The sequence below is a fragment of the Dermacentor andersoni genome, chromosome 3 (genome assembly GCF_023375885.2).
Source record: "Dermacentor andersoni chromosome 3, qqDerAnde1_hic_scaffold, whole genome shotgun sequence".
Lineage (NCBI taxonomy): Eukaryota > Metazoa > Arthropoda > Arachnida > Ixodida > Ixodidae > Dermacentor > Dermacentor andersoni.
Genome location: NC_092816.1, coordinates 214,601,453 through 214,628,643, shown reverse-complemented (window position 1 = coordinate 214,628,643; position 27,191 = coordinate 214,601,453). Strand labels below are relative to the sequence as shown.

General features: G+C 46.7%; 1 protein-coding gene across 1 annotated transcript in view; it reads left to right on the top strand.

Moving 5' to 3' along the window:
• The first annotated feature begins 297 nt into the window (after positions 1-297).
• LOC126535817 (solute carrier family 22 member 16-like) overlaps positions 298-27,191 on the top strand; it is a 63,548-nt gene continuing 36,654 nt past the window's right edge. Inside the window, exon 1 of the mRNA XM_055072505.2 lies at positions 298-1,334. Within this exon, the coding sequence (XP_054928480.2) occupies positions 387-1,334 (948 nt within the window). The 5' untranslated portion in view covers positions 298-386. The remainder of the gene's footprint in view (positions 1,335-27,191) is intronic.

Sequence of the window (27,191 nt, the reverse complement as noted above, 5' to 3'; positions counted from 1 at the left end):
CTGAGGAAATCTTTCAATTAATATTAAATTTCGAACGCATTTCTTTAAACACACAGTAGTAATAACATAGTGGAACCGTTAAATTAAAATGAAGAACGCTAGTTCCTGTTGGTAGAGCTCCTATGATACATTTTCTTATGCGCGTTTCTGAATGCAGCGCGCGGAACAAGATTCTCTCGAACAGAAGTCATTGTATATCCGAGCCGTTCCACGAAAGGAATCCGAAGGTGTCCGCTTCGCTGCCGCCGAACAAAAGGCCTGCCTTTGGACCAAGGTGCAATCGCACTTGTGAATTTGTTTTGTAACGCTTTCCTGAAAGGCCTTTGCAAGCGCTAAGTGCAAGAGTTGCCTAAGGCAAAATACTAAACAAGAAAAGTGGTGCCCGAATGCTGCATCGGCGTCCCGCAGCCGCCCTTGTTCGCTCGCACAGACGAAGCGACATGTCGGCCTACGCCATCCCCGAGTGGGGTTTGGCGCCGATGCAACGGCTGCTGGCCTTCCTGGTCGCCTGCAGCAATTTCTTCCTGGCGCTAAACACAGTTGGATCGGCATTCGTCCTACCCGGGGGTTTGTCCTTCCGATGTGGAAACAACTCGTCGGACGATCCCTGCGAAGTCCTGCGGCGGGGTGGTTGCAACCGGGTGGAGTTTGAGTATTCGGTCGTATACGGTGCCCACACGGCGGTGAACGAGTTTCAGCTGGTATGCGACCGGCGCTGGTTGGCAGCTTCGTGCCACTGCCTGGCAATGGCGGGACTAGCGCTGGGCGCGCTCGCTTTCGGCCGCATCGCCGACCGATGGGGTCGGCGCGTCGCGCTGCTCTGGGGCGCCGGAGTGCACGCCGCCGGCAGCCTGGCCGCGGCGGCCGCTCCCAGCGCCGCAGTGTACGCCTTCTCCCGGCTGGTCACCTCGCTGGGCGCCGCGTCGGCACCCTCCCTGGACGTGCTGCTGGTAGAGTCATTGGTGCCTGCGTTGCGCTGCACGGACACCGCGGCCGTCTCGCTTGGCTTCTCGCTGGGCGCCATCTGCGCCGCCTGGCTCACCCCGACGTTGTCCACGTGGCGCAGCCTACATGCACTCATGCTTGTCTATGCGGCCATCGTTTTCGCCTGCACGGGCCTCCTGCCAGAGTCGCCCCGCTGGCTGCTGAGCCGCGGGCGCCTCGAGGAAGCCCGCGCCGCTGTTCGCCGCACGGCTCGCTTCAACGGGTTGCCCCGTGGAAAGGTGCAACTGCTCGTGCACGGATTGGGCTGCGAGGAAGGCGATGCGGCTCCGCAACAGCACATCTTCCAGTCGTGCAAACTGCGTTCCTACACAATCTTCATGTGGTTTCAGGTGGGCCTCAATGGGCCACTCTTTGGCCAGTCCCTTTGTTGGCCCTCTATAAGCGCGAAGCATACTAAAACAACAAATCTTCTGAAAAAACAGTGTACATACACGAAAAAAAAAACTGCACATGTGCGGAAAAGGTCACTTTTGTTAGGCAAGCGATTGGAATTAAGAAGTTTGCACTGTCGTAAAGAATACAAATAGAACGTGATGTTTGAGTTCGCAGCGTTTAAATAGCTTGGTTTACGTCGACATTTTACGGCTCAAGCTGCAATAAACGTCTTGCCGTGCCTTGATTCGAGGCCCCATTTTTATAATTCGCGTGCTTATTGGCACTTTGTTCCTTTGTCTGTGAACCTGCTTTTGGCTTTGGATTAATCCATTTGAGGCTAGTTGAAATTGACATTCCCCCTGCCTGCTTCCGCCCTGGCTTAAATAAGTGCTGCGAAACAAGTCAGAGCTGAAGTTTAGTGATGACACTTATCGAAATTTAGTTATCTTACAGGCACGCGATGAAACTCTGCGAAGTTTGAAACACGGCCCCGAAGAGCCCACGAAGAACAAAAACGAAGACAGTAGCAAGCAAGTCCACCAGTCCGTGCGCTGTCTCGAAGGTCGCCCGCTAAGCACGAAACTTGTGTTCTCGTGACGCAGCAAACTTGCGACGATTTTCTCAGCAGTAAGAGCATGGGCTTACAGCACTATCCTGGAGCGAGGTGCTGGCAAAGTGGATTGCAAGGTCTGGAAAGTGGCAAAGTTGGAAGTTTGCGCTTGCCCTTGTGGCCTTTTTAGTGTCCCGTGTTCACTCTTGCTCTAGTCACTTCAGCATAGAATACAACTAGCCCGGTCCCACACCCAGCTTCGGCAAAGTAAAGCTTGACATGCAGGTTGTTGCTTGCAAATGCAAAGTGGAGTGGCTTCCACTAATTTCCTGTGAACCAGTAGACTGTGCTATGGCTTTCACTTTGAAGACTTATGAAAAGAAACCTGCAAGCTTTACTGGAATTAGGTCGCTACAGGTGAATTATCTGCCTAGGCGAACATCACTTGTCTCAAAAACCGAAACGATCATTTCAGTAATTACTGATTTCCTTCATGAACTTCTTAGTTAGAAACTTAATGACACAATCTTTTATATTGGCGCAAGAAATTTACAAGTTGAAGGAAATCATCATGAAAACGATAGTTAGAGCTTTCTGCGTTTTGAAATGGCCATGTAGAACGAAATAACTACAGTAAAGCTACATTAAATTTTCCTCATTACACAATCAGCCGGGTTTACCATCAAACCTCCTTGTGACGTAAACGTGACTTAAAATAAAACTACCGGTGCAATTTCCTGTTTGCAAGAGCTAATTCCGTTGACAGTTTCCACAATTTGTCATTGGACGCATAGTGAATTCAGCAGCAGGCACCTAGACTGCTGTTAGTTTCTTTTCGTTTTGTTTTTCGTTATTCTTCATTGTTTAACGAGTTCTTGACCCACCCTTCCACAATGTGCTCTAGGAATTTGCACATTTCTAAAGCGAGCTGTCAGAAGAGTAGCTTCAGTGGAGAAAATTAATTGAGAAAAAAAACGTAGGCGAGCAGCCATTGTCATGTTCTCGTCGTCACACTGTTCTCAGTAGGTTGTCATGTAATTTCGGTCATGATGCCGCTGCGAAAGGGCCGTTTCCATCACCATCTTCATCAAATTGTCCTCGTCATATGCGGTCTACAAAAACGTGTCGACGATAACTTAGGCCACCATCATCAAACACTTTTATTGATGTCATCAGCAGACGCCGGATTTTCAGGCGATAAACGTTAGGATTCCAAGCGCCTAAAACGGGAATCACGTTAAGCCTCACTTTAAGCACCGTAGTGGTCCAACCAGGCACTACAAATTCTTTTTCGAACACCAACCTCTCTTTCTTTCTTTCTTTTTATTTCTTTCATTATTCTTTTCTGAGACAGTCTAAAAGGGGTCCGAGGCTAAAGCCGACAGAGCACCTGACAAGGGCCCCGGCCCCCTTTCACAATATACACAGGCAAAATACAACAACAAAGTTCAGTCTGACAAACGCCATAGGCTCAGACAGTAAGCAATATTAAAAGGGGACTAGTCACTGCTTGGATATGAAGACATCGCAGCAAATAATTGGTACAAAATATTTACAAACGCGACATGCAACATAGATAAAGAGCACAGCATTTCAGTTACCAGCCACCACGTTTAACACCATCATTCATAGCCATGATACTCATCACAAAAACCAAGCACGATTTCACAGCCATGTATCAAAATTGCAGTAGCTGAGAAGACCATGGCATGGGAGAATAAAGCGCACTTTTTGAGGTAATTTACGGTAATGAAAACATAATGTCGATGTTCACAAGAAACTTCATACAGTAGTTCTTAAATACATATAAACCTTTATTAAAGTCTACCTGCATATCTTTTTTGTTTAGAGCATTGGTTATTTCAAAAGGTAATGCTTGCCTACCGTAATTGGTTCTAACTTGCAGCATATTTCGTTTTGGGTTTCGGGTACTGTATGAACTTGATCTGGGCACTGTGGAAATATGTAACTTTATTTATGGATCCATTGCAATAGCTTAAAGAAGTACAGCTGTTCAGCCTTCAACATGTTATATTTTGTAAATAACTGCTACGTTCTCAATGACTGCTTGTTGCCTTTAAAATCGTCCAGTATGCGCAATATTTGCTTTTCTACTACATGAAGTTTGTAGTAGTGAGTAGCTGTTGTTGTTCCCCAAGTCAAGATTCCATAGCTCATTCTAGAGTAAACCAGTGAGTAGTGTAATGCCTGCTTTAAACGTTTGGGTATTAGATGTTGTACTTTGTAAATACACCCAATGGTTCGAGACAGGCTTGATATTAGTTGAATAAAGTGAGTATTCCACGAGAGGTTAGGGCAAACCAGACACCTAAAGCTTTGTTCAGTAACCTGTACCAGCAAGCGTCCTTCAAACCTAATGTTAACCGGGTAGCAGTCACGCTTATTATTGCCTTAAAATGACGTACTTTCTTTTATTTATATTTAGATTCAAGCGATTTCTACGAAGCCGTGTAGATAAGTGTAATGAGTAGTCATTAACAGAGGTCTCTAAATATTGCACGGTTTCTCCTGTGAAAAAAACATTAGTAACGTCCGCATGCATTAATAATGGCGTGGATCCATGTATTGCTATAATATCAATTATATAGATAAGAAAAAAGTATGGGTCCCAGAATAGAGCCCTAGGGAACCTAGTGTTGTACTTAGAGTTTGCTGGATGATCAATTATTACTACATACATACTGATAAGGTTTCTGTAGATAACTCTGAATCAGTTTTAGCGCCACTGCTCTAATGCCATATTTTTCTAATTTTCTTACCAAATATAATGCTGAACAGTACCGAAGGCTTTGCTGAAATGTAGACATAAGGCAAGAGTGAGCATTTTTTTTATATTTTCAATTATCTTATCCTTGATGTTAACGAGAGCAATCTATGCTGATTTGTTTGCTTGAAAGCTGTATTCAGCTTCTCTTATTACTCGGTGCTTCTTAAAAAAACCGCTTAGCCTGCGATTGATCACGCATTCAACTACCTTTGAATGCACTGTCAGAACTAAAATCGGCCTGTAATTATTATTGTTGGTCTCGCCACCGCCTTTGTAGACAGGTGTAACCTTTGCGATCTTCAATTCGTCTGGGAAATATCCGCTAAGAAGCATCTGATTTCTTATATGCGATAATATGGGGCTTATGAAGCATACAAGATGCTTAATAGGGAAAATATTAACCTATCGTCACCACAAGCGCCATGGTTCTTAGATTTACTATTATTTTTTTTTTCAAGTTCATGAGACGCGCTAGGGGCAAGCATGACTGACTCCACCAACCTATTTATACCTACGAAGTCACTGGAAGTGTCATGCCATCCTGAATAACCACCTACTTTGACGAAGTGCCGATTCATTGTTTCTACTAAACCGTTGCCCCTTAGAAGCACATTGTCAATGCAGATTTTCTTCACCCCACAGCCAGCTTGGTTTCTTGCTAATATGTTGTTTAGTAGCTTCCGCGTCTTTTTGCTGTCATTTTGAACGTCCTGGAATTTGGTTTGGAAACAACTGGACATGGCGTATTTTATGTCCGAGTTCAGTTCGTTTCTCAGTTGTGTGGATTCATTGAGTACGTATGGGTGTGGGGTTTTCAGAAACTAGAAACTTTCCTTTCTTTTTCTTATGTTCTTCTGTACAACTCACTAGTAACCCATGGTTTACTAATCCGTTTGCTTTTCTGGGCACTTTCTCGGAGTGGAAAGACAAATGGGTAGCATAGTTGAAAGTTCGTTACAAACACCTGGTAAGCCAGTGTGGCACTGCGCTGCTTCAAGACATCATTCCAGTTCTCTTCTGCTATATAGTTATGAAACGTCATCAAGGTTTTGTCAGTTATTGGTCGATACAAACGTTTTTCTTGAGGAAGAACATAATTTTTCTCAGAAGGAAACACCAAGCAGAACACTGGCAAGTGATCGCCGATGTCATATCTGGGAACCCCAACCGTAACATTTGTATCATTTATGTTGGTGGCATACGCATCAAGACACGTAGCAGTATGAACTGCGAACCTGGTTGGCAGTTTTATTAGATTAAAACAGACATAGGAGTTTAGTACGTCATGAAAGTCTCTTGCACATGGACTATCTGATCTGGTGTCTATATTGACGCTACCAAGAAGCATAAATGATTTTGTTACAGTCTGTAAAGTGCAAAGAGCATTGTCGATGCAGTCGATAAATTCCATCGATTTGCCTGCGGGTGGTCTGTAGATCGCGCCAACCGTGACGTTCGGCAATTTTACAAAGAGGCTTTCAATATCTTGATCGCATCGACAAGTAGTCAGGTCGCTCACCACTTAATACTGTACGCTTTCCTTTACAACAATTGCTATGCCGTCGCTCCTTTTTATATCCCTACTAAGGCTTATGCACTTGTAATCAGGAAGGTGCGGTACCGCGTCTGTGTATGTTAACCAAGTTTCTGTTATTACTATTAAAGAAAACTTAAAGTTCTGGTAATGATGAAGTACTTGAAGACTGTGCACCTTATTTTTTATGCTCCACATGCTTTTATGCATATCTTAAAATTGAATTTTATTTAACCTGTGCTTTTGGTTAAAAGTTTGGCAATCGTAGTACTGGCAAACATTCTAACCTGCCATCATTTTTCTGAAGCATATCAAACAGGTGCACGATTATCGTTAGTTTATGTTCTCCAGATCAGACGATCTAGTCATGCTGGTAGCATCGGTGCCTCGTCTTTTCGAGCAAGGATTCTCCCTCCAGAGCACCACACCAACTTCCATACTGCAGACTTTTTCTTGGCGATCGCAGCCCCCAGAAGCGTTTTGTTTAAAATGCTCAAATGTTCATTCCCATATACCGAAGAAGCTCCGCCTCCGTAGTCAAGGCCTTTCGTAGTGATCCTTTGTTTTTTTCCTTTTTTGCAGGATTGCATTTGGCTTGGTATGCTGGACAAAACGAACCAATATGTGCTTATCGTCTTAGTTGTGTACAGTGACGCGGTGACAAACGTCAATATCTGTTTCAACGATTGGCTCAACCAAGACGCCGCCAATTTTCTTAACGACCTCTGTAGCATCTTCTTCTATTGGCACACCTGTGATTTCCAGATTGTTAGATCTCTAATGCTGTTCCAGCTCTTTGACTATGTTGCTCAATTTGCGGTTCTCGGGTGTAAGTTATTCATTTCTTTTCACTAACCCTTGACATTCTTTTCGCAGTTCCTTCAACTCTTTCTTAATATCATCTGCACCGTCACATGTGTCACTGCAGAATTTCACACTTTCCTTCAAAGCCCTGAGGTCAGCTCGAAGTGCGCGCTTCAAGTCATCAAGGACCTTAAAAAAATCTTTGGCGTCCTTAATCATAACTCAGTCGAAAGTGGGCAACTAAGACAGGTAGGGTAAGGAAACAAGGACAGCAACAGTAGGCTCTCGTTCAAAGGGAAACAAGGGCGACACTCATGGCGCACGTTGTGTTCGGCAACAGTGCAAGCACATTAAAGATTTCTTTCAGCATAGCAAGTAGCCTCACCTGCAGTGTAACAGGAAAAATTCCATGTTCCCTGTCGCCGAAGTGTAGTGGCAGCTGGTCCTCCTTAAGTACGCTGGTGGGGCGCCGCTGTCGTAGCCAACTTCTCTATGGAACACACATGTGCCAGCTAGCCACCCGAACGACGGCTGAAGATAATAAGATAGCAGCCGTATTTACCGGACGAATCAGTCTTTCGCAGCGTTTGATCCGTGGCATGGACTGCACTATAACAGGAAAAATTTATGGGCGCTATAACGTAAAACTGTTCCAAACTTTTCTCCTTCATTTCTGCTATCAACCCACCGCGATTGGTCAAAAACTTTTTTGGACCACCCCTACTTAACCTGCCTGTCACGCGACCTCACGAAAACTGCGATAGCTCCCCATCTGATATGACGTGTACACAGTGATTATGCAGAATGTGACCGAGCAAAACAAAAATAGCTATTTCTGATTCGACGCCTTTTTGCCATTAGCCCTCAACTGTTGGTCAAACGTTTTCGGGCTGCACCCACTTGACCTGCTTCTCACGCGACGTCACAAAACCGCAAAAACTTACCGCGTCAAAGTGATACGTACGCATTAAAGATGCATTAATATGTCGAACAAAACTAATTTTTCTTCTGCATAGCCGCAAGCTACCCCATTCCTAAAGGAATAAAGATGGCTGCCGCCGATAACTCCGGCACTGGCTACTCTCCCCTGCCGGAGAGCATGGGTTTATTTGCGTGTAATAAAATTTTTTGCGTGGCCGCGTAACGTTTTGGAGAACATTCGGCACGTTTACGACCTCGTTCTGCCAACTCTCTTTTGCTGAGGATCCGTTTCAGCGTCATTCTTAAGCTTCCGTTGCATGCTGCCGCGATTGTCGTCGAGCTACCGTTAGCTAAGTAAGGGAAAGCGGACCAATCACAGGCGCCGGCACCACCCTCTTCATCCCGTTATCGATATTCAGTGCAGTGACTGGGCCCCATCGAATCTCTCTCCACTTGAGCATGCTCCTCGGCTCTTGTGAGCCAATTAGATAAGACAAGCCACTCAGTGCAGCAACGCTATTCGTTTTTCAAGCAAACAAAAGTGACCTCTTATGAACGAGGGGAGCATTTGATTGGTTTCTTCAAACAACCCTGCGGGTGACCGCGCCGTGCTTGCGTCGGCGGTTACACAACTTTGGCATCAGGAGATTGGAAAAAAACATGTTGGAATAGTTTTACGTTATGAGGCCCTAAGGCTGTGTTCCCGGTGCACTGTCGCCGAACACCAGGAGCAAAGTAAAATACACTTCGTTACTGCCAAATTAGCTATATGCTCTTCCGGTTCACATTTCTGGAAAAGGGTAACTGCACCGTGCAGGAAGTTCACGTTTGCGACTCCGGTCGTCCGGTAAAACATCCAGTCAGCCTGATATTGCGTTTAGCCTGGAGTTGATGTTCGCCTCGATGTAGGTCAGCGAAACCTGAAGGCGTGAATGTCGCGAAGTCACATTGCAGTAGGCAAGGCTCTGACGCTGATTGCAAGGGCTGAAATATTTAATAAGATAAAATAAGCAAGCAATAGAATGGAAACTATCTACACAGACATCAGACGACGAGTCAAAGGTTACAATGATGCTACAATTTTGGTCTTTCGTCTCTTAGCCGAATCTCCATCGAATCCCGCTCCAACGCCCCGGCACGTACCTAGAAGCATCCCCGGCATGCCCCTGCCCCCAACGTTCGTCCAATCCCACTGCGGTGCCCTCAGTGTGCACAAAAGCGGCTCCAAAGTGACACTGTCCGGAGTTTGAGTACGTCAAGGCCGTTGCCACAAATTCATTGCAGTGCAACGGGTCCCTTTTCTCACAACCTCGCAAGACACAGCCTCCCCCCCACGAAAACACTCCCACGGATTTTGGGTCATCTGATCCGTTTGCGGAATGTCTCGGTGTGGGTGCGGTCCAGCGGCGAGGGGTTATCTTCAAAACCGCGGCACTACTTTCGCCAACCGAAAGGTGAACGCCCCGACTCACAGTCAACCCGCTTACGCGCTCCCCGTAAGCCTCGGCTCCCCCACCCCCCGAAGCCTATAACTCTCCGATGTCGTCTTGCCGTCGAACCAAGTGTCTCTTTTGAACACACCGCGTGACCGTTACATGTAGCCGCTCGCACAAACAACGCTGAACACCACTCCTGGTTTACCCGAATACTGCACGTGCTTACTCTATATTGTGGTTGTATTAATGTTTCGGCGTGAAGTGACGGCCCCAAACGCGTACACGCTGGTAGCGATCGGATACCAAAAGGCCTATGCGCTGCAGCTACTCCGCTCGAATGTTGCCTTGCAGAGGGAAATGCTGTCGCAGACTGATATGCCGCCGAATGCTAGATTTGCCGCCAAAAATGTAACGTCAGCGTTCTACGGTGCTCGCAAAAAGAGCGCTCAAGGCCAGCACTGACCGTGCTGCGTGCGTCAACAAAGAGAGAGTGAAGGAGTAAAAACTTATCTTGAAAATAAATAAAATAAGGCACGATGGTCGAGGCCCCTATTCCAGGGCCCCACTGATATGAGCGGTTCGCTAAGCTTGGTCCAGGAGAGCCAATTGGCTCTCCCGGCCCTCGTCCGCAAGGCATGCCTTCCACTGCCTATTCCTCATTAGTGGAAGTTGGTGTAATATGGGGCTGTCCATGGGCGGCGACCTCCTGGGGCACTCCCATTTGATGTGCTTTAGTGTGGGTGTGTCTGCACTACGGGCATTCGTCAATGGACCTCGTGGGGTGTATTCGGTGTAGGTGGTGCAGGTTGTGTATGTATGCGTCTGAATACGACGCTAGTCTCTCTCCTGTTGCTGTTTAAATTTGAGAGAGATTGTCCAAAACCTCTTCACTCCTGTCATTGCTATAAGAGGATAAAAACGATAAAGAAGTAATAAAAAACGTCTTGCGCTGACACGTGGGGTTGGAAACCGAACATGTTGGAGGGGAACATGTTGTTTAGTTCTATAGCAGGGAAGAAGTTCGGGCGTGTTGGTGGGATACATACAAACTGGGGTACATAGCGCAAGAAAGACACAGGGACAAGCAGGAACACGGGGCGAGCGCTAACTTTCAACAATTGATTTATTGCAGCTGTTGAGCATATATATATATATACTCACTGGGACGCCCCTGCAATAGACACACTGAAAGGAAGGAGGAAAAGCAGTCATGTGACTACTATACCCAAACATTCAAGCTCTTTCTTTGATAAAAGTATAGACGGCATGCTAACGCAATCGTCACCTGCTCTGGCTGTCTCAGCTGCTTCGACAATTTCCCTCATAATCTTATTCCTGTGGCGATAGACAACAACAGTTTGTTTTAATAGAGGGAAGCACGGTGCCTTCGCGTCACATTTTCTACAATGTGCAGCCAGATGCCCATCTATTGCGACGCTCTCCAGTTTGTTACTATGCTCCGCAAGACGCGAAGGCACCGTGCTTCCCTCTATTAAAACAAACTGTTGTTGTCTATCGCCACAGGAATAAGATTACGAGGGAAATTGTCGAAGCAGCTGAGATAGACAGAGCAGGTGACGATTGCGTTAGCACGCCGTCTATACTTTTATCAAAGAAAGAGCTGGAATTTTTGGGTATAGTAGTCACATGACTGTTTTTCCTCCTTCCCTTCTTGTGTCTATTGCGGGGGCGTCCCAGTGAGTATATATATATATATGCTCACCAGCTGCAATAAATCAATTGTTGAAAGTTAGCGCTCGTCCCGTGTTCCTGCTTGTCCCTGTGTCTTTCTTGCGCTATGTATCCCAGTTTGTATGTTTAGAACCTTTTCAAGGAGTTTCCCTGCGCACGACGTTAGGGAGGTGGGTCGAAGGTTGCTGATGTTACGGGCCTTGTCCGATATCGGAATGAGGATTACTTTGGCTTCCGTCCATTCTTACGGAAGGACGCCGTCATCTGTCCAGGCCCTGTCGTTAACGAATTTGAGGCGCAAAACGTAAAACTATTCCAATATGTTTTTATGGCATTCTCCTGAAGTCAAATTTGCATAACAGCCGACGCAAGCATCAGGCGGTGGCCCTCAGGGTTGTTTGAAGAGACCAACCAAACGCTCTTCTCAATTATAGGAAGTCACCTTTGTTTGCTTCCAAAGCGAAGAACATTCCATACACTGACCTACTTGTCTTATTTATTTGGCTGACAAGAGGCGAGGAGCATGCTCAAGTGGAGAGGGATTCGATGGGGCCGAGAAAGTGCACTGAAAATTGATAACCGAATGGGTGAGTGGTTGCCGTTGCCGTCGTCTGCGATTGGTCCGTCTTCCCTTACTTTGCTTGCGGTGGCTGGTCGAAAATCGCGGCGGCATGCAACGGAAATTTAAAAATACTACTAAAACAGATCCTCAGTACATAAGAGTTTGCAGAGCTTGGTCGTAAACTTGCCAAAAGTGCTCGCAAATGTTACGCTACCACGGGAATAGTTTTATCGTACGCCAATAAACCCAATGCTCTCCGGCAGGTGCGAGTGGCCAGTGCCTGATCGATCGGCGGCAGCCATCTTTTATTCCTTTCGGAATGGGGCAAAAAAAGTTCAGCTTCGCTCGGCATATTAAAGCATCTTTGACGCGGTGAGTTTTCGCAGTTTTGTGACGTCGCGTGACAGAAAGGTGAAGTTGGTGCAGCCCTAAACTTTTGGCCAATAGCCGAGGTCTATGCGAAAATGCGTCGAATCAGAAATAACTATTTTTCTTTTGTTCCGTCCAATCATGCATAATCTCTGTGTAAACGCCACATCAGATGGGGAGCTATCGCGGTTTTCGTGATGTCGCGTGACCGACAGGCAAAGTGTGGGTGGTCCCAAAAAGCTTTTCACCGATCGCGGAGGGCTGATTGCAGAATTGGAATAGAAAAGTTTGGAATAGCTTTACGGTATAGAGCCCTTGGTCAAGCTCTTTAGCGTGTCGTCGCTTAGATTACGAGTCATTAGGTTTGTGACCTGGGTAGATATTCTCTGAGAGCCCACTTGGTGGACATGCCCATTTCGTCTGCTATTGAAACTGTGATTGGCTGGGCTGGGCTGCGCGTCTGCAGCAACAAGGCGCCACAGCCAATCAGCACTTCAGCAGCAGACGAAATGGACATGTCTACTAGGTGGACTCTTACAGACTATCTCCCCTGACCTACACCTGGGGCCGTGTTTTTCCTAGAGGAATGTGCCGCTGAATAGGCCTCATCAAAGGTTATAAGAGCGTCCAGTTCCGGTTGATCCTGACCTCTGAAACTGGTCTAGTGGATTGCCCAGTCGGAACAATTCCTACATACATCTGTTTGATTCTGTCTACCATTTCTTCTTGCCGACTTTTAAATTCGCTTTCCAGCACATTGAGTGTGTAGTTCGCGACTGTTTTTGTTGCTCCCGGGTTGATCATACCTCGAAAAATATGCCAGGTTTTCTTTGTAGTCAAAGTGCCCCGGAGCGAGTAGCTCAACTGACGCCAGTTGCTGCCTCTTAACTTTTGTGTGTATTCATTGGCTTCCTGTACCAGCTGAGCTATCTGTATCCTGAGCTAGTGATTAAGCTTCTGCCTTCTCCAAATGTCTGTGAACCCTCTCCGGTCTTCCCAGAGATGCAAGAGATGACGGTCTACGGCTGCAGCTTCCATTGTTGTTTAATTGCTTTCTTGACCCCAGTACGAATAACTCTGAAACCATGCCTCTTATGGTATGGTATGGTATGGTATGATGAACTTTATTTAATGTGCTGAAGATCAACCCTTAGGTTGACGCAGGCGGCTCCCACGTCGGGACAGTAAGGTTTAACCTTACCGCCGTATCATGGGCCTTCTGGACGGCCTGTACTTGATCGGAAAGAACTCCACTGTGTAGGACTCGCCGCCACCAGTCTCTCTCCTTGACACAGTCTGTGAAAGTCACAGGACACTGCCAAAGCATGTGATCCAGAGTAATGATGCCATTACACTTCTCGCAATTGATTGGTATCTCTCTTTCAGGATATATCTTGTTAATAAAGTTTGGACTTGGATAAGTTCTTGTTTGCAACAATCTCAGAGTCACCGCTTGAGCTCTATTGAGCTTAGCGTGTGGCACTGGGAATTCCCTTCTGTTCATGTAGTAATGCCTCGTGATTTCATTATATATAAGTAATTGGTCCCTGTTCTCCTCCTGTATATTATTAAGGTTCTGGTCGCGTAGTGCACGGATAGTAAGTCCTCGTGCAGCTGCGTTAGCCATCTCGTTTAAATTCTTCCGAGATGGATCGACAGACCCCATGTGCGCAGGAAACCAGCGGATTTCGATCTCTTGGCTGTCCAACTCACCGATCAGCTGGGCAGCCCTTTTGGTTACAAAGCCATTGGTAAAGTGTCTAATAGCCATCTTAGAGTCACTGTAAATCTTCGTCCACTTATTATTCCTTAAAGCCAATGCTATCGCTACTTGTTCCGCGACTGTCGTGTCTTTAGTCATGATAGTAATAGCATCCCGAGTGAGACCATCTGCATCTACTACTACTGCCGTAAAGGCTTTCTTTCCTCTGACCCACGCAGCATCTACAAATGCCGCATGTTCTCTGTCGTGTTCTATCTCTTGCAGGAGAGCTTTGGCCCTTGCCTTTCGTCTTTCCAGGTTGTGCACCGGGTGCATACTTCTGGGGAAAGGAGTCGTCTTGATTATCTCTCTTATGCTATCTTTTAGTTCTACTGTGCCTTCACCTGACATTTTGGATTCGGTTGGACACCATCCTACCTCTTCTAGTATTGCTCTACCTGGCCTTGTTCCAGAGAGCCTCTCTCTGTGGGCAATTTGCTGAGCTTCTATTATCTCGTCTATTGTGTTGTGGAGCCCCAGTTTCATTAATTTGTTATCCGGGGTGTTAATCGGTAACCCCACTGTTGTTTTGACTAGCCTTTTAATTAATCTGTTCAACTTGTTTAGCTCTGTCTGTGTCCAACTGAGCATCCCAGCTACATATGAGAAGTGGCACAAGGCGAAAGCGTGGACCAGTCTCATGGCGCTCTCCTCTCCCAGCCCTCTGTGTCTGTTACTGATTCTCCTTAGCAGTCTTATTACCTCCACAGACTTGCTAGTGATGTGTCGTATTGTTCTTCCATTTGCCCCGTTTGCCTCCAGGAATAACCCTAAGACTCTTATGGATTCTACTTGCTTAATAGATTCGCCTGCCTTCGTGGTTAGTACTAACCTGGGTTCTTCCTCGGGAACGTATCCCCTCGGTTTTCTACCCCTTCTTCTGTTCTTGAGTACAAGGAGTTCAGACTTATTAGCAGAGCATTTGAGTCCCATGTCTTCTAAAATAGACTCTACCTCATAAATGCCCTTCTGAAGTCTGCTTTCCGCATGTCCCATACTTCCTTCAGTGGTCCATATAGTCACATCGTCTGCATAAATGGTAAAGTGAATGCCCTCTATCTCTTTTAGTCCCTTTGCCCTTTTGACATGGCCAGGTTGAAAAGCATAGGTGACAAGACCGACCCTTGTGGTGTCCCTCTGTCACCGAGATCAATCTTCTTTGATTTAATATCCCCGAATCTAAGGTGAACTGAACGATTGCCAAGAAAGGCTTTGACCACTTCATAGAGTTTTCTCCCCAATCCCAGTTCGGAAATCACTTCAAGTATTGCTCTATGCTTAATTCTGTCAAAAGATTTTTCGACATCCAACCCCAAGAGAGCTCGAGTGTTTTTTGGTTTAGCCAATAGCAGTTGATATTTGATTAACAACATGGCATCTTGTGTGGACAAGCCTGATCTGAAACCAATCAGATTGTACGGTAGGATGTCATTGTCCTCCACATATTTCGTTAACCTGTTCAATATGACATGCTCCATTGTCTTCCCTAGACATGATGTTAACGAAATTGGCCTCAGGTTATCCAAGTTGAGTTGCTTGCCCGGCTTTGGTATTAAGATAGTACTGGCCGTCCTCCATTCTTCTGGATATACCCCATCTTTCCATAGCTCATTAATGTATGTGGTCACATATTTTATTGATTCGTCGTCCAAATTCTTAAGCAATCTGTTAGAGATGCCATCCGGGCCAGCTGCTGACCTACTATTCAGATCATACAGTGCCGTGCGTACCTCACTTTCGGTGAATTCCTGATCCATATATTTGCACTCTAACCCTAAGTAATCGGGATAACTCACATTCTGATCTTCTTTCCTGAGAGGCAAGTATTTAGCAGCCAGTCGCTCCATTATGCTCTCTGCGCTTGCAGTCTGACTTTCCTGGTGTACCAGTTTCGCCACTGCCGTACGTCTATTCGATTTAGTGCCTTTTTCGTTGAGCAGATGCCTGAGCAGACTCCAATTGCCTCCACGTTTTATCCTTCCGTCTACACATTTACACACCTCATCCCATTTTTGTTTCTGCAAATATCGTGCGTGTTCCTCTATATTCTTATTGAGCTGAGCAATTCGCTTCCTAAGTCTCCTGTTTAAGCGTTGTGATTTCCATCTTTGTAAAATCGATTGCTTGGCTTCGATCAAATGCGCCAATCTACTATCAATTTGTTCGACCTCTTCCTCTGTCTCTATAGCCTTAGTTGCTGCATTCAAGTCGTCCCTAAGCTGAGCCACCCACTCTTGTAGTCTGATGCGCCCCTTTCTATCTGTGTCTGCTCTGTCTTTTCTGATTTTTCTAAAGTGATCCCAGTCTATGTAAGTGAAATGCTTTACATCCCCCCCCCCCCCGTCGTTTCTACCATTATGTGTAGTATATAATGGTCACTTCCTAGGTCCGTGCCAGAGTTGATCCAGTCTGCCCTGGGTAAGTTATAAGTGAAGGATAAGTCCGGGGTAGTGTCCCTACACGTGGAACTGCCACACCTGGTAGGAAAGGCTGGGTCCGTGATAAGAGAAAGGCCTAAATCTGTGGCGAGATGCCAGATTCCATCCCCTTTCTTACTACTCCAGCGGTAACCCCAAGATTGGTGTGGGGCGTTGAAATCCCCTCCTATTATGAGTGGCGCAGTTTTGGCTACCCTCATGGCCTTATTAAAAATGGCTCTGAAGCTCTGTCTCATCTCTCTGGGACTGCTATATATGTTGAGGCAGAACAAGCTTTGCGCTTTACCTCTGTGCCGTTTTAGGACCATTGCTATAAATACGTATTCAATTTTACTCACCCCTAATTTTAGATCGTGCTCTATGTAAGGAATTTTCTTGTCAATTAGGGTGGCAATTCCTCTGCCTGGTTCTTTGCCTTTGCAGACCGAGTTGAAGCCGGACAGCCCGATCTCCTCCGCTAGAGTTTCCTGCAACATTATTAATTTCGGCCTATTTTCAACCGTTTTGATTATCTGTGCTAGTGACGCTCTTTTTTGCTGAAATCCTCTGCAGTTCCACTGCCACACACTAAGTCTATTTCTGTTATCCATTATTATTGCCGTTGCCCCCTGACTTGCTACCCCCTGTCACTGTTCGCTTGACTGTACCACCTGCCGCTCCTGGGGGTGTTCTAGCGCTTTCGGCTTCCAAGGGCATATATTCTTCATCTTCTCCTTGGGCCTCTAGTTTTTTCAACCTTTTCTCGGCTATTAACTTCCACTTCCATGTTTTATCCACCTTAAGGTTAACGCTGTCTACCGTGTCCTTTAGATCCCTAATCGCATTCCTAATCTCCTCCAGAACCGAGCACATCGATTCTGCCTCCGGAACTACAGCTCTCTTGTTGGGCGCCGGTGTGTCTTCTTCCTGGCTGTTACTTATACACACCAGCTTAGCTATTGCCACACTGCCGCTTTCTGTCCTCAACCCTTTTTTCATTTCCTGAATTTGCTGCTTAAGTTCTTCATTTGCTTTCTTTAGTGATATAACCTCTCTGATCAGCTGTTCTACTCTGGCATCATTACTTTGTTCCTGCGAGGCTAGCGCACCTGTGACTTTCACAGTGCCTTTGACTTTCTCGGCCCAGGTCGCTCCTGGTTCCTTTTTCTTGTTTGTCTTCAGCTCCTGCTCCTCGAAGCGCACCTGCGCCTCCCGAGACCTGGAACGGTTTCTTCCCCTCGATGTTGAGCGCTGTCTTGATCTTGATGTGCTTCTCGAGCGTGAGCGCCTTCCGGCGCCTGGAGGGGTTTCCTTTGTCGGTTGGGCCGATTCCATCTCGGTCTCCACTTTGGAGCGTTGTCTTCTTCTTACTCTTACTACATATGGTATTTGGTACCCCTGCTTGCACGCCCTGTCACCTGTGGGGTGATCTTCACCGCAGAACTTGCATTTGGGAGAGCAGATATGAGCCTCCCCTGGGTCTTGCATACCACATCCTCTGCACTGCACAACATCAGGTGTTGGACAAACGTCTGATCTGTGTCCGATTCTTCCACATGCGTAACATACGTCAAATTGCTTCCTGTACAGATAGCACCTCACGAGGGTTGACCCATATTTGATGAAGTTGGGCACCCTGAATCCGTCGAAAAGGACAATAACCGATCCCGTAGCTTTGATACGTTGTGCAGCCAACGCCGTTGGGTTGTATTCATGCACAATCTTTTTCGTGATCACACTCTGACTGTCATTGAGGTTCACTCTTCTAATGACCCCCTTGCACGTAGAGTGGGGGGCTGTTTCATAAGCGCTCACTTCATATTCTGCCTCCATGATCGTAATGGACTTGATTCTCACATACCTTTCAGCATGTGAGGAGTCCGGTGTACTAACCACCACAATATTCTGTGTGAAGTTGGGGCAGACGATGTCTTCCCTCGCTTGGTCTGCTGTAAGTCCGGCTGCCTCGACGATCGCTTCTCCAATAGCTGTGCTGACCTTGTTCAGGTTGAGGCCTCCGCGAGGCCTAACGATGATTTTCCTGTGCTCCTCCGGCAGTTGCGGCATTCTTGACGCCTTCACAATCCGGCGCTTCAGCTTGTCGGCCCCGGCAGCACTTTTGTTGGCGATCTGCTTTCCTTGTGATTCTTGGATCGAATTCGCGGCTCCACCAGCTCCCCAGGTCTTTTTCGCAGATCGCGATCTTCGGTTGGTGACCACCTGCCAACCCATTTTTTCCTCGCCGTCTTCCGTCTCCGAGGAGAGTTCGTCGTCCATGCGCATATCGGCCATGCCGGCTTGGCGGGCTTGCTAGACCTACGTGGCGTTAGGCCCAGCGTGGCGCCCACGCGCGATGCACAGAAAAGATGCTGTAGAAGTCCAAAAAATGCTGGCCCACCTTGTCCAAAGGTATCCAGCGATTCGGGTTAACCTCACGAATCCGATGGTGAGCTTCAATGCGTGGTCCTGCCAAAAGTGCCCGCAGAATCATCACCATGCCTCTTATGATGCCGATCGTTTTCTCTTGTTAACAAAATTTGGTCCATTCGGATATCCTTACCTTACCAATGGCTCTCCACATCCTGACTGCATTCACAGATATGCTTAAAATATAGCGACCGCTTTATAGCTTTTCACCTAGGTTCGTCCATCGCGTCTCACTTTCATTGCTGGCGAACGTCAGGTCGGGCGAAGTGCCCTTGGACACGCTGTTTTCAATTCGCGTTGGGAGTTCCGTTTGGGTTAGCCGGGAAGGTCCGTAGTGCTTCACGACGGCTCCTAACAAAATGCCCTTGGGATTGTCTCTACTGCAGCCCCAGTTTGAGTGTTGTGCGTTCAAGCCTCCTAATTTGTCCGTAACTGGAGGGAGTCGCATCATGGCGTGGCCACCACGTCTTCCAAATCCACGTGTTTTCCTTTGAGAGAACTATAAAAGTTGGCAATATTTCTTTTAGGTTTACCCCTTTTCAGCGGCGAAATCATGATTATCTGGTGCTAAATAGGTCCCCCCCCCCCCAAAGAAAAATAATGTGCGCCACTCGCGACATCCTCCTTAACAAAGGCAACTACTTGAGGGTAATCTGAGTGAACATAAAGCTCGTATCCTTTGAGTTTGAAATTCTTTGAGTGCGTGAAATCCTTTGAGTGTGTGAAATTAGTCGATTTCTTGCGAAGGGTGCAGCAAATAAATTGCCAGATTTCAATATTTCCGGTCTTTGTGTTGTTTTCTATTTTATTCATGGATGTTACCGTCACTATGATTATGCTATATGGATTTCAGTGTCCTAGTAGGAGCTCCTGGGCTTTCGCTGACCCTCTTTCGGGGTACTTCTGTTGCTTTTGTTTGCATATCCTCTGCCATTCCCTCGAGTTTTCGTATCTCTGTGAACTTTAGTTGCATGTGTTGTGCTGACTGTTGCAGAGCTACCGATTGAGCGCTGGAGGCGGTACTTTGTTTCAGCGATGTTTGCGGTGGTGCTTTGAAAGTATGGTCCGCCATTTGCATGGGTTGCTGTGATGCCCTGTTATTTACCATGCGCTTATAAGCGTCAAATTCGGCTCGCGGCGCGGCGAAATTGTTGCGAAGTTGTTTGCTTTCTTCTACTATTTCCTTGTACTCTGGATTTAGTGCGATCGCTGTTTGTGTATTCTTAGATTTGGCAGTGGGAGACGCTACTTGTGCCTAGCACACATGATAATGTTAAGCGGCGCTGCGTGCCAGTAGTACCCCTGGCGACATGCTTCATGGGGCCTCCTTCTTTTTTGTCGGCTGTTGTTGCTTCTGGGGCACGTTGGGTCGGGATACGGACCATTTTCGTGAGCCCGGCTGCCCGTACCAAGCTCGGCTCCGCAACGGCGAGCGGGTTATATTATCTGAGGGAACTCCAGCTCGAAGTCCTCGTCTTCGGTGGTGAACCACCGTAGCTGGATGTTTGTTTGCTTATCTGCCCGTGATCTTGATATCAGATTTAGTGGCTTATGTTTTTGGGACACGTGCGGTCACCCATTGAATGATCTCCCCCACAAATGGCGCATTTGGGGATGCACGCGTGTCCATCACCAGGCTCCCGCACCCCGCAGGAGTGGCACACCTGTACATCGAGCTGTGGAGATGCGTCCAGGCGGTGTACCACGATGCAACAAATACGGTAGAATTGCACCGCATTTCGGTAGGGGTGCAGACTTTACCTCCCCAGAATTAATAAAAACACTTTGGAACTTGGCTGCCATGCAACGATAGCAAAGCACTTTCTGAGTCGCCCTGCTTTCTTGCGTCGACCAACTCCAGCTCCTGGTTTAGAATGCGTAGATTCCATCGCAGTACGTCAGAAGGCGTGTGGGCTTCAATCCCGTGGATTACTCCCCACGTCGTATCGTCTTCTGCCTTGACGAACGCATTGACCGGGTATGGTCGTCCGTTGATGTTTAATGATTTAATGGCCTGCATGACCTTGGCCGTATCCCGATTCGGGGTGGATATTACGGCAATGTTTGAACCTGACTGTATTCTGAGAAGGTATTCATTCTCAGCCGGATAATGAATACCTTATCCGCAAGCGGGATAGCCGAAAGTGGACGTGGAGGAGCCCGAACGGCGAGACTACAAATGAAATAGACTTCATACTCTGCGCTAACCCTGGCATCACACAAGATGTGGACGTGCTCACTAAGGTGCGCTGCAGTGACCACAGGATGGTAAGAACTCGAATCAGCCTCGACCTGAGGAGGGAACGGAAGAAACTGGTACTTATAAAACCGATCAATGAGTTAGCCGTAAGAGGGAAAATAGAGGAATTCCAGATCAAGCTACAGAACATGTATTCGGCTTTAACTTAGGAAGAGGACCTTAGTATTGAAGCAATGAACGACAATCTTGTGGGCATCATTAAGGAGTGTGCAATAGAAGTCGGTGGTAACTCCGTTAGACAGGATACCAGTAAGCTATCGCAGGAGACGAAAGATCTGTTCAAGAAACGGCAATGTATGATAGCCTCTAACCCTACAGCTAGAATAGAACTGGCAGAACTTTCGAAGTTAATCAACAAGCGTAAGACAGCTGACATAAGGAAGTATAGTATGGATAGAATTGAACAAGCTCTCAGGAACGGAGGAAGCCTAAAAGCAGTGAAGAAGAAACTAGGAATTGGCAAGAATCAGATGTATGCGTTAAGAGACAAAACCGGCAATATCATTACTAATATGGATGAGATAGTTCAAGTGGCTGAGGAGTTCTATAGAGATTTATACAGTATGAGTGGCACCCACGATGAAAATGGAAAAGAGAATAGTCTAGAGGAATTCGAAATCCCACAAGTAACGCCGGAAGAAGTAAGGAAAGCCTTGGGAGCTATGCAAAGAGGGAAGGCAGCCGGGGAAGATGAGGTAACAGCCGATTTGTTGAAGGACGGTGGTCAGATTATTCTAGAAAAACTGGCCACCCTGTATACACAATGCCTCATGACCTCGAGCGTACCGGAATCTTGGAAGAACGCTAACATAATCCTAATCCATAAGAAAGGGGACGCGAAAGACTTGAAAAATTATAGACCGATCAGCTTACTGTCCGTTGCCTACAAAGTATTTACTAAGGTAATTGCAAATAGAATCAGGAACACCTTAGACTTCTGTCAACCAAAGGACCAGGCAGGATTCCGTAAAGGCTACTCAACAATAGATCATATTCACACTATCACTCAGGTGATAGAGAAATGTGCGGAATATAACCAACCATTATATATAGCTTTCATTGATTACGAGAAAGAGTTTGATTAAGTCGAAACCTCAGCAGTTATGGAGGCATTGCGGAATCAGGGTGTAGACGAGCCGTATGTAAAAATACTGAAAGATATCTATAGCGGATCCCCAGCCACTGTAGTCCTCCATAAAGAAAGCAACAAAATCCCAATAAAGAAAGGCGTCAGGCAGGGAGATACGATCTCTCCAACGCTATTCAGAGCGTGTTTACAGGAGGTATTCAGAGACCTCGATTGGGAAGAATTGGGGATAAGAGTAAATAGAGAATACCTTAGTAACTTGCGCTTCGCTGATGATATTGCCTTGCTTAGTAACTCAGGGGACCAACTGCAATGCATGATCAATGACCTGGAGAGGCAGAGCAGAAGGGTGGGACTAAAAATTAATCTCTAGAAAACTAAAGTAATCTTTAACAGTCTCGGAAGGGAACAGCAGTTTACGATAGGTAGCGAGGCACTGGAAGTGGTAACGGAATACATCTACTTAGGACAGGTAGTGACTGCTGATCCAGATCATGAGCGTGAAATAATCAGAAGAATAAGAATGGGCAGGGGTGCGTTTGGCAGGCATTCTCAGATCATGAACAGCAGGTTGCCATTATCCCTCAAGAGAAAAGTGTATAACAGCTGTGTCTTACTAGTACTCATGTACGGGGCAGAAACCTGAAGGCTTACGAAACGCGTTCTACTTAAATTGAGGACGACGCAACGAGCTATGGAAAGAAGAATGATAGGTGTAACATTAAGGGATAAGAAAAGAGCAGATTGGGTAAGGGAACAAACGCGCGTTAATGACATCTTAGTTGAAATCAAGAAAAAGAAATGGGCCTTGGCAGGACATGTAATGAGGAGGGAAGATAACCGATGGTCATTAAGGGTTACGGACTGGATTCCGAGGGAAGGGAAGCGTAGCAGGGGGCGACTGAAAGTTAAGTGGGCAGATGAGATCAGGAAGTTTGGAGGGTCAACATGGCCACTATTAGTCCATGAGCGGGGCAGTTGGGGAAGTATGGGAGAGGCCTTTGCCCTGCTGTGGGCGTAACCAGGCTGATGATGATGATGATAATTCTTAGAATAAAATTGTTGTCGGTGGTTCTGGCCTGGCGTGCCTCCATTACGGCTCCTGCCAGGGTCTGAATGTTAACATTCTTGAGTGGTAGCCCTTGGCGGGGTCTGACGACCGCCTTCAGGTCACTTTACGGTAGCGGCGGTAGACGCTTGCGTCGTGGGCATCCATAACACGCCATGGGTTTGGATGAGTTGGTAGTCGGACCTGGTGGCGGTGCGTTTCCTTGCGCGGGGCATCGCTCCTGAGCGAGATTTTTCTTTTCCTTAAGGGAAACAACGCGCTCCCATCCAGATTCTGCTTTAGTTTGGTCGCCTACGGTAGCTGTTTGCATATCATTGTTGATCGTAGTGGCCTTATTGCTGTCGCGGTGAGTGGTTATCCCACCTGCCTGATATGGAGTGAATTCCATCTCTTCTTCCAGTCGCGAGGTTGTAATTGGTCACGGGCTCAATGTCGCAGCCGGAGTCGTTAAGGCAGCCATTGTCGAGTGTGCCCTCGCTGGCATTGCTCCCCTTCTCGACGTCAGGGTTGAGCAGCGGGCCACGCTGTGAACGCGGAAAATCGGCTCTAACACGCCTAAATTTGGTCCGACTGACCTGCCGTTGCCCTCCACAGGTGCCGGACCACTTCTTGGTGGCGATCGTTTCGAGCCGGTGCCACAAGGTGGTTGACCCGAAAAACCAAACATGCGGAGCCCGATGCGAGCGCAGCCATTTCGAACGGTGTCTTCTTCCAACAAAGAAAACGTTGAAACACAAGCAGACGACACTTGCTGTGTCCCGGAAGTGCTTGAGTGTACTGATAAATTGTCGTTCGGTACTATCTTTTTGTTACTTTCTTTTGTAGAAAGAAATTAAACAGCATTCAATCTATTAGGAACCATATTTCTTCACCATAAGTTGGAAGAATTATTGATAACCCGACATAAGCAGTCAATTAGATTGCTCGCCCAACCGACGTCAATTGTGAGGGGGTGGCTCAAAACTCCGGGTAGCGGTGCCGCTGCGATAGGTAGCGATGCACATGTTTAAAATCTGTTAATGCATTACCCGCTTTAAGCGGAGCGCCTAAAGCCTCACTTAATTATAAGGGTCCATCCTAACGACTCAGTACGCTTGTACAAAATCGTCAAAACCATTTCAGGCTCCATTTAAACAAAAAGGCAACAGAGCCTTGAAATGCAATAAAGAAAGAGTAGTAAACAAAAAGCTACCAACACTATAATTACATCCTCTGACCTAGAGATCACAGGCCGAGTACTTTACTGCCACACAAAGCCGAAATCATTTTCTTGATAAGAATGAAAATCAAACTGAGAATGAATTGCTCAGCGAACATCGCTACCAGCAAGAAACTGGGGCTAAAACACACGTGCGTACAACAAGTGGATCCAATTAGGTGGAGGTTCCTGCTCAGCGTACACAGTTCTCCCATACGCTGCACTTTCCCGACAGAATAGATCTTGTAGATTTCGGACTTTCGGCATGCCTGTCACACAGTCTGGATCTCCAGAGGCTGTATAGGCGCAGTGTTGCGAAGATGCCTTAAAGAGGACCACCAATACTCTTAAATGGGAGAAACCCTGTTTGAGTGTGGCATGGTGTCAATATTCTTTCTAAGTCTCCGTTGTAGAACATTCTCAACAAATATAGAGTCTATATAATCTGTAAAACAGTAGTCTATGGTCTTGCCACGTGGACAGAGTCGACAGTTGGGGGACCGTGGCACAACGCAGCCCTTCGAGTTCAATCAGCTTTTAACAGGAAGTATTTCCAAATGCGATTTAAAGAAACGTTTTTAGCTACCAGAGGTACGTACGTTTTCCGGACCCGTATAAGCACATCCTTATAAGGATGACCTAAATACGATGCACGATACAAGGGATCTGGAAAAAAATTAGTCCACCAGTGCAGGGGAAATTGCTTTTCTGCTCGCAGGGAAAATGTACATCAGTCTCAATCACGGACCTCGTTCAGTAAGCCCCTCGAAATCTGTCGGCCATCTTTCCCATCTGATGACACAACTTCATAATGAAGATAATAAACTAATTAGAGCTGTACCCTATCAAACAAGTACGGATGGCCACTGTCTTGAAAGAAAGACAGGAGAGAAACAATTTGACTATCGAAGAGATAGACATCCTAAGTCACTACGATCAAGGAGGAGGAACAAATTATCGCGCCGCAACGATTGAGCACTCAAGCTCCAGATAAACATTGCCAATACGCGATGCAGTGCCGCAATGCAAGGACATGAGCAGGGCAGTACTTGCAGTACATACATGAGACGGAAAACTAAGATACACATTGCACACTTGTGTGGGCCAGTACCATTTACAAATTCCTCTCTTGCCATAATTTCGCTTATCCTCTCGCCATAATCTTTCCAACGCCTCCCGGCCAGTCAGTATTGCTATTTCGACGGTGTGAGAGAGGAACTCCCAAATAGCGCAGATACCTTTTTCCATTAAACGCTTGCACAAAGTGAAGGCATTGTGGCCCAGAGCCCAAATCGGAAACTTCAACTCTATTCAAAGTTAATGCTTGCACCAGAAGCCACACAACATTTTTTTGTTACTGCAACAGCAGTCTTTACACTCTTTATACCAGTACAAAAAAAGGCCACGTCGGCTGCATATGCAAGAGCTCGAATGTCATTCGAAGGCCATTTAAACTGTTGGAAATCTTGCTCTTTCAGAATCAGCAGGCAACGTGGCTCTATTAAAGGCAAAACAGAAGCGGTGATATGCGAATCCTTGTCTCACGTATGGTAAAAGCCTGATGAAATAGAAAATAGAACCGTTTAACCGATGGCTATCAGTCTCGTCGAGCGATTAGCACAACACATTCTGACACCTCTAAGGAGCCTGTATTCAATATTTATATGTTCCAGTACGCTAAACAGGAATAGTGATCCACGCGGTTGAACGCCATACCAAAATCTAGCTGAACCACTGCTACCTGCCCAACCCCCTCAGCTACGCACTCTCGCACCGGTCTCGCAACATAAATGCTGGACTGAATAGAGAAGCATCTGATGCCACATGGTTGATAATCCTCTATCACAGATCTCATCTGGACTTGCAAGCGTTTAGCTAATAGCTTTGAAGAAATTGTATAATCCACGTTGCATAAAGAAACACGCTCATATGCATTAAATTCTGCAATTTAGTCGTATCATTGCTTTTGGATATAAGGGCACTGCGCCTTTCGTACATTGTGGTAGGCAGGTACCCTACTTCCAAAGCATCACGGTACTCCTGAATGGTGATAAAAGCGAACGAGAGCACTGATAAAATTCCTTTGTATCGCGGATGGCCTATGGGGGCCAGGTGTGTTTGCTTTCGCCAACGAATCATAGCAAGCAGTTACTTCATTGATATGAACGCTTTCATACGTATAATTGTAATCATCCTGGTTGAACTGGGGCAGCAACGATAGAAATTTCTTCGCAAACACATGTATATCCAATGGCTTATGTCGTCGAAATAGTTTTAACAGCGGAACTGTCTATGCTTTTAGTTCCGCCGTGGAGCGTTACCAGAAAACTTGCGCCGTCTCCCCTCGCCTAGCAACCACCTGCGTTAGGACCGTGCCATGTAACCTCCTCACACTGTACGCGCTTAGGGAGAGTCGCGACGTCACAAGCACGTAAAAGCTCTAAACAGCCGGCGCTGTGGCACACCTCTCGCCTCCTCTATTTCGTGTGCAAGTGCTGCTGCCACGGGAAGTGCGACGAAAGTCCGGGTGAGCGAAGAAGAAGCGGCTTACGAGGAAGAGCACCTACTGCCAAGCGAGAAGCGATGCGTCCCCGCCGAGCTCATCTGCAACACCGCGCCGAAGCTGCGGCTGAGGAGAGGCGACGCCGAGTCGAGGATCCGGAGTTTCAATCTAGGGAACGCAAGAGTCAGCGCGTGAACGCTTGACGTCGCCGAGAAAGCGATCCTCGCCTGCGACTGCTCGAAAACTTCCAGCGTCGAGCCCGCCGAGACAACAACTTAGCAAAACCAGGAATAACCTCGCAAAACCTAGAAACCACTTAGCCAAGCCTACCATGACCTCGCAAAGCCTACGAACTTTTTAGGCAAGCGACGTAAAACTAGGTGATCTCAAGCTCCGCTTTGACTGCTGCCTTGCACCAATAGTGTAAGCGAC